The following is an 8328-nucleotide window of genomic DNA, read 5'->3' as shown; positions in this document are numbered from 1 at the left end:
ATCAATCGATTGCATAAGATCTTTGCTTAGTTTTTCTGGAGTAGTTCAGTCACAGGGACCAACGGGCATTTGGCATCATGGGCCACTCTATGTATGCCACAGGATGAAGGGGGGTTGGGTTCAGGTCTCTTCATGATGTGGCAAAAGCTCTCTTTTGCAAACTGTGGTGGAATTATAGAACCAAGCCTAGTATTTGGAGTTCTTTCATTAGCCAAAAGTACTGCAAAAAGCTAAATTCGGTGATAGTACCATGGAGGACAGGGTCTCATGATTGGAGAAAGATGCTGGAGTAAATGGACTTGATTGAACATCAGATCATGTGGCATCCAAGAACGGGCTCCTCATTATTTTGGTATGACAATTGGACAGGTTTGGGGGCATTGTATTTTTTAGTTCCACAAGAGTTTGGTGTTAATGAATCTGTGCATAAGGTGTGGGATGTGATAGAAGGTGGAGAGTGGAATGCAGAAAGGCTATTTCAAATACTACCTGAGGAATATGCAGAACACATCATAGAGATTATCCAGCCACCTATAGAACAAGGGGTTCTTGATGTACCTTGCTGGATGCTGGAATCTAGAGGTTTCTTTAGTGTTAGGACAACTTGGGACTATTTGAGAAGAAGATCAGAACCAATGTCAGCATGTTGGAAGATATGGGTGAAGGGATTGCCATTCAAAATAGTTTTTTTCATGTGGAAGGTGTGGAGAAATAAGCTACCACTTGATGCTTTTTTCAGAAGACTAGGGTACCTAATGGCATCCAAGTGTTGGTGTTGTGTAGAACCAAAGGAGGAGACAACACAACACATGTTCTTTACCTCATATGCAACAAACAAAGTGTGGAAGTATTACCTTGGATATGCAGGCATTGCAACAGAAGGACTTACATTGCATCAAGCTATTATCAAATGCTGGACTGCAGATGTAGTACCAAGATTGAAACCAATCATCCAAGCCTTGCCATCTGTAATTGTATGTGAATTATGGAAGAGAAGAAATAGTTACAAGTATGGAGATGCAGTCACTATCAATAAAGTGATTTACCAGATATCCACTACTATGCAGTCACTCATCAAGGTAAGGAAACTAGGAGTTCAGCAGGTTCCTCACAGGTGGCCAGACACGTGAAAGATGATAGAGCAATTCACACCAACCCTTAAATACACAAAGGTGCTATGGGATTTCCAAGAACAAGGTTGGGTCAAAGTCAATACAGATGGAGTTTCTAGAGGCAATCCTGGTAGGAGTTCTATTGGTTTTGTTCTAAGAAACGAGGAGGGAGATGTTCTGTATACATGTGGCAAGGAAATACAAGAAGGTTCAAATTCAGTTGCTGAAGCAAAGGCCATTTATGAGGCTATGAAGTTCTGCGTGCAACATGACTATGCTCTGATAGACTTGCACACAGATTCAATGTTATTAAAGAAGGCATTAACTGGAGAATGGAATCCCCCATGGGTAATAGGAACAATGGTGGAGGATATTGGAGAACTAATGAATAGAGCTAATGTAAAATTGTCTCACACCCTCAAAGAAGGCAACCAGTTAGCAGATCACATTGCAAATTATGCACTAGACAATGGCCCTATGGAGTGTCATGGATTTGAGGAGTTGGATTTACAAGGGAGAACGTTGGTGAATTCAGACAAACTACAATGCCCATGTATAAGAGTTTCTGTTGCAAGGAGATAGGCAGGAGTGGAGAAGGGGTATCAAAAGAGGAGGAAGGGCCAAGGAACTCTACAGATGATCACCATACGCAAATCCTTAGGGAAGAGAGTATGGTGAGATATTTTACTAACATGATTTTCTTTTTTGCAGGTGATACGTCTATGCAGTACCTTTTAATGAAACTCTAGATAGCGATATTAGTGCATTGCACTCAATCCGTGAAAAGCTGGGCATGCAGCAGAGGTCTACCTAGCTTTTGTTTCTCTTTTTATGCACACTTGGTTCCTTGGACAAGTAAGAATGGGAACAAAAGATTCATGATGGATTTACTCCTCAATGTTTTTAAAATACACATCCAAAGAAAGAAACCAGCTACGAGAGGCATCAATAAAAGGATGGAGATCATCACTTCATGCATACATGAAACAACATAGCAAAGTTCAGACATAGAGTTGCAACATACCTCACTTGCAGTTAAAAAACACTGTATCTACTGGTACAAAGCTGAAGGACAAGCAAGGAACTCAACAACGAGCAAAGGAACAACATACGTTACTGGAGTCATACACAACATAATTGAAACAAATACACTTTCAGTAAGCCTCACTTGGCACAGTCATATGACTGAATTGGGTTCGAATGGCGTTACCAAGTTCGAGTGCAATGCTTCTTTGATCAGGCAAGGAAATAACTTGTGTCTTTTCTGGGCAGTGGCTAACCAACAACAATTGCAAATTCAACACAAACACAAGTAAAGAGGCCATGCATGCAATTGCTGGGAAGTAGCTAGTAGAATGCAACTACATCTGAATTGTTTTTCCTATGTAATATCATTTCTGAGGTTATTCCTCAATATTGATAATAGGAGTCCTATCACATGCACATGTTCAACACGGATATATAAGGCAGCTGAATTTTGGGAACAAATGGATCAAGAGGAAGCAAATATGTCGTAGCAACGGAATGAACAAGGACTGTTGACACTCAAATTGGATGCAGCAGCAGGGAAAGTTACTGTAGCCATGCACCATAATTTGGCACAATTTCCATGGGTGGTATCAGCATATGCTCATTCCCTGGAAGGAGTACAAATTATAGGCATAAGCATGGTAGCAATGAGCAGTCATCTAATGAAACAAAATGTGGTCATACTGGGCTGTTGGCAATCACTTCTGGGAGAAATGGAGACAAGCTGTGGTAAATCACCAATGTACTCCAATACTCCTATACTACAAGAATGGCTCAACGCACTGGAGAGGAAACAAGCATGGTGGAGATTACACGATTTAATGTAAAACTGGGCACGAGCAACAGAGGTCTGCCTAGGTCTTTGTCCAATTATCTGCACGTCTGGTTCTTTGGACAAGTAAGAATGGGAACAAATGATGCTTGGTGGAATTACTCCTCAATGGTCCTAAATAACTACACATCCCATGAAAGAAACCAACTGCAGAAGGCATCAAAAGAAGACGGGAAATCACACGAATCTCTCCTACAACAGGGCATGCAAACACATGGTTGACAATGCTGGAAAATCCACTTACTGAGAAATGCAGGCAACTGATCAAGGAAGATACATAAGGAAGTAGGTTGTTTGAATCACATGCATATTGAGGAAGCTAACATGGTATGGAGCAGGACTGATAGAAAAGAAGGCACACACGATGGGAAGCTGGACAATCTATGGAACATCAATGCAATGCAGGTTGTCATGAACTGGATCAATATGGTAAAGGAAGAACAAGGAACTGGTATACTCAATGTTGAGGAAGGTGCAGAATCACAGTTGATACATCAGTGGAAGCACGATCAAGAATTTGGCAAAACATCATGTTTCAATGTTCTCAAGTTTGAAGACATTTCTTGGCTAGTTTTTATTTTTGATATGCAGTATTTTGTTAGAGGTCATAATGTGATATCAATGTTGAGTACAATGCTCAACATTGATAGTAGGAACTATGTAATTGTCAAAGTTTATCATTTTCATCATGTAAGACCTCCTGACATCTTGTTCTCGTTTTTTTGATTTAGATATATAAAAACTAGCCCTAGGTTATGCCTAGTGGATTTCTTAAAAAGAAAGCGTGGCCAAACATGCTATTAGTTCCTTAATAGAGGCCTAGATGACCAAGTTTTACTTGAGTCAATATTTTGAGTAAAAGACCTAGGAACGGGGATTTGATGGTTCCAATAGGTTTGTATGATGATTTTGACTTAGGCGTGTGTTCGGATCAAGTTTCAAGTGATCTGGGAGTGTTTCGACGCTTAATGTTGAAAGTTGGCACATTGGAGGTTTTCAAGTTCTTTAAATTTGGCGTAAAGTAGAATTTAAGGTTATCAAGGTCCAATTGAGATTTCAAGCTTGAGAATAGGTCCATATGGTAATTTATAAGTTGTATGCAAAATTTGCCGTCATTCCGAGTTGTCTAAGTATGAGTCATTGCGTGTTGCTAGTTGCTAGTTGAAGAAGTTTGAAGTTCACAAGTTGATTAATTTAGTTTTAAGGTGCGATTCTTCGTTTTGACGTTTTCTTTATGTGTTTGAGGCTACAAGCAAGTCTATATTATGTTTATGAACTTGTTAGTACAGTTAGAGGGGGGTCCGGGTGGCTCGAGTGAGTTCCGGACAACCCGGAGCTAAGTTTAATTTCTACAATTTTGTTGTTCAAGTTTCCTTCTTCGTGAGCGCCAAAAATGCCTCGTATTTGCGATGACAGAAATGGGACTAGGGACTTTTGTTCTATGTGTTTGCAATAGAAGGGTTGCTATCACGAAGCTTTTTGAACACTAGCCTCCGCGTTTGCGATTCCCTGGTCGCATTCGTGTAGAAGGCCTAGGGCTGGGGCTGGGCAAGTCAAATGCCCTTCAAGTTCACGAAGTTGTGCAGGGTCTGGTCAATGCGTTCGAGTAGGTCTTCTTTCGATCGCGAAGAAGCTTTTCACGGGCTTTGGCAGTTTTGCCTTCGTGATCGCGGGGGCATTTCACGATCGCGTAGAAGGAAGACCTAGGCAGAAACTTGATTAAAAATGGGACTTAGGCTCATTTTGTTCATTTATCTCAACTTGTGGCTGATTTTAGATTTCTTTGGAGAGGGTTTTTCATCTAGCACCTTGAGGTCAGTAATCTCTACATAATGTGAGTTTAATACATAGATTATGGTTAAACTTTTACATGTAAATTGTGGAAATTTTAGAATTTTGTTGAAAAATATAGGTTTTGGTAAAAATGGATTAGGCCAGAAAAATGATTATGGAATGACTAGAAATTATATATTTGTGTTCGTGAGGCTATGGAAAACATATATTTAGGAAAATTGGGTGAATTTTAGGAAATTTCTAAATTGGGTTGGGTAATTACTCTAATAGGTAAATTATGAACTTTTGAGCATATATTGATTAGTTTGTACAATCTTTGGCTAGTTTCGGAATCCTAGGAACCGGATTGAGGCTATTAGTGTGATTTGTGGATTTATAACGACCTAATCGGTCGTTTTGAGCTCTAGCGTGTCGTTCAACAGTTTGAGGCCATGAGCAGCTTCACTTCAGGTATTATGACTTGTGCGCACGGTCGGAATTGAATTCCGGGAAGTTCAGAGTTGATTTGGAAAAAGAATTCTCATTTTGGAACCTTTAAGTTGAAAGAATTGACTAAGGTTGGATTTTTGAGTAAACAACCTCGGAATCAGGATTCGAAGGTTCCAGCAGGTTCGTATGATGATTTCGGACTTGGGCGTATGTTTGGACCGGGTTTTGGAGGACCCGGGAACATTTTGGCGCCTATTGTGGAAGTTAGCATTTTTGGAGGAATTTCATAAGTTTGGGTTGAAGTGCATTTCAGTGTTTTCAATGTCCGTTTGTGAGTCCAATTTTGGGAATAGCTCCGTATGGTGATTCTAGTATTGGGAGCGCAATCGGAAGTGAATTCAGAGGTCCGTAGATCATTTGGCTAAAGATAGAAATTTGAAGGTTTTTGAGAAGTTTGATCGGAAGTGAACCTTTTGATATAGGGGTCGAAACCCAATTTCGGAAGTTGGAGTAGGTCCGTAATGTCAAATATGACTTGTGCGCAAAATTTGAGGTCAATCGGACGTGATTTGATAAGTTTCATCATCAATGCAGAAGTTTGAAATTCTAAAGTTCCTTAAGCTTGGATTGGGGGTAGATTCATGATTTTGGTGTTGTTTAATATGATTTGAGGCCTCGAGCAAGTCCGTAATATGTTTTGGGACTGCTTGGTATGATTGATTGGGGTTCTGGGGGCCTCGGGTGGATTCCGGATGGTTAACAGAAAGTTTTTGGAAATTGGAAGAGGAAGTGCAGAAGTTGTCTTCTGGTGTAACCACACCTACGAGGCTTGGGCCGCAGGTGCGGATCCACAGAAGCGTCCAGGAGAGCCGCATATGCAATTTTGGGCTGGAAGTGTAAGGACCGCAGATGCGGTCATCTCGCCGCAGAAACAGGACCGCACCTGCGGGAGTCGAGACGCAGAAGCAAAAAGGGGAGCCGGGAGAGAAATGGCAGGAGCGGCAGAGGGGCCGCACCTGCGGAACCGCAGAAGCGGTCGTGTGACCGCAGGTGTGGAATTGCTGGAAGGAATAAGGTCTTTAAAAATCGGGGGTCTTGGCCATTTTTCTCCATTTTCCTCTTGTTTGGGCGATTTTTGGAGAGCTTCAAGAGAGGTATTTCATCATCAAACATGTGGTAAGTTAATTTCACCCCTTGTGAGTTAAATACATGGTTTTGTTAGGGATTTGAGAATGAAAATTGGTAGAAACTTGGGGTTTGAGGGGAAACCTAGAAAATTGATATTCTTGGATTTTGACCACGACTTTAGGTATGAAACTAATAGAAAATCATATATTTGAGTTAGAGAGTTTATGGGTAAACTTTATCTTCGAAAAATTTCCGAATTCGGGCATGTGGGCCCGAGGGCAATTTTGTCAACATTTCAATCGGGGTTAGGAATTGTTATAAATTGGATTGTAATGAGTAATTGAAAATATATTAATGGATTTAAATAATTATAGGCTAGTTTTGGAGCATTGTGCATCGATTCGAGTCTTCGGAAGGGCGTGGAATGCCGGTTATGGATCTTCGGAGCGAGGTGAGCCTCCTTTCTAACCTTATAAGAGGGAATTGTCCCCATAGGTGATATAATTGGTTATGTGCTCCTATTTGTGGTGGCTACATATGCACGAGGTGACGAGAGTCCATGCGTAGCTACTATTATGTGTAAGTCCGGGTAGTCTAGGACCCAAAAACATGCTATACTTGGAATATCTGTAATCTTGTTGGCAGTTGAATTGCTTAAATCTTATCGAATTGGTAAATGAATTTCTAAAAGGATTAAACTTCTTTTTCTTAAATCGCTAAAAGAGAATTGGCTTTTATTTGGATAAACGTTCCCTGATAAATTCTTAATTTGCTGTTTGAGCATGTATTTCTATGTGTACCTACGTCGCATGTATGATTCACGAGCAGGGTGTTTGTTTATTTATGTTGACCACGTCACATGTATGATTCACAAGCGGGGTAATAGATGCATATATGGTTCGCGTCGTTCAACCCTTGGTAGTGCACATTTTACATTTATATTGGATCGGGTCGTACGACCTCGGCATGATTTGCGCATGCTTGTATTGCTTGCCTTAAGAGTTATTGATATTGATATTTTCTCTCCCCGACTTGAGATAATTGTTAATTAATGGATTATGAATCTGGAGACTTTTAATAAAAAAGAAACTCTTACCTGTTTCTTGACTTATTTGAATTTACTGTTGTTCTTAATAAATCCGTGATTCATCGCATTAATAATATTACTATTGGACTACTAGCAAGTGTCAAAGTCGACCTCTCATCTATACTTCTTAGAGATTAGACGGGATACTCATTGGGTACACGTTGTTTTCGTACTCATACTACACTTGCTATGCATTTTTGTTGCACACGTTCATATGTGGCTAGTGGCTTAGTGGCATAGCGGCATGGTTGATATGGAGACTTAGGTGAGCTACAATTATCGAGACAACTCGCAGCTAGCAGAGTCTTCTTCAGAATATTGTACTGTATTTTCATTTCTGTTCACTTGTATTCCGTATAGTTACTGTATTTTACGTCATTCCCTAGTAAATGCTCATGCACTTGTAACACCGGGTTCTAGGATGATTATGGGGTATCTTGTATTAATTGCTTAACATTCATATTCGATTTTAAACGATTATCTTTTACTAGTAAAATTGAAGGAAAATCATAGTTTTCAAAATTATTAAAACGAGAATTTAATTAAGTATTTTGGTTCGCTTGCCTGATAGCGGTGTTCGGTTCCATCACGACCCTTAGTGGATTTTGGGTCGTGACAACATGGTATCAGAGCACTAGGTTCGCCTAGGTCTCACGAGTCATGAGCAAGTCTAGTAGAGTCTTGCAGATCGGTACAGAGACGTCTGTACTTATCTTCGAGAGGCTACAGGACTATTAGGAACACCTCCTTCTTGATTCCTCATCGTGAGGCTTTGATTCCATTGAGGCTTATGCCTTTGTTTATTTTCTACTCAATCTTATGCGACGTGAAGCACTTATTATAAATCGGGAATTAAGAAAATGTAATGGTACTACAGATGTGGTGTGGGATGTTTCTCCCGGTATAGTTGGTTGGGC

At 40.3% G+C, this 8328-nt stretch overlaps 1 protein-coding gene across 1 annotated transcript; it reads left to right on the top strand.

Moving 5' to 3' along the window:
- Positions 1-293: 293 nt before the first annotated feature.
- LOC138887573 (uncharacterized) lies at positions 294-1130 on the top strand. Its single transcript, XM_070169337.1, has one exon. It carries the CDS (start codon positions 294-296, stop codon positions 1128-1130), a length of 837 nt encoding a protein of 278 aa, XP_070025438.1.
- Positions 1131-8328: the final 7198 nt, after the last annotated feature.

The sequence above is a fragment of the Nicotiana sylvestris genome, chromosome 3 (genome assembly GCF_000393655.2).
Source record: "Nicotiana sylvestris chromosome 3, ASM39365v2, whole genome shotgun sequence".
Classification (NCBI taxonomy): Eukaryota; Viridiplantae; Streptophyta; class Magnoliopsida; order Solanales; family Solanaceae; genus Nicotiana; species Nicotiana sylvestris.
Note: the sequence above shows the minus strand (reverse complement) of the source record. Positions and strands in the feature narration are given on the sequence as shown.

What these genes read in the sequence shown, in the direction of transcription:
- LOC138887573 (XM_070169337.1), top strand. Translation starts at nt 294, where the DNA reads ATGGACTTGATTGAACATCAGATCATGTGGCATCCAAGAACGGGCTCC.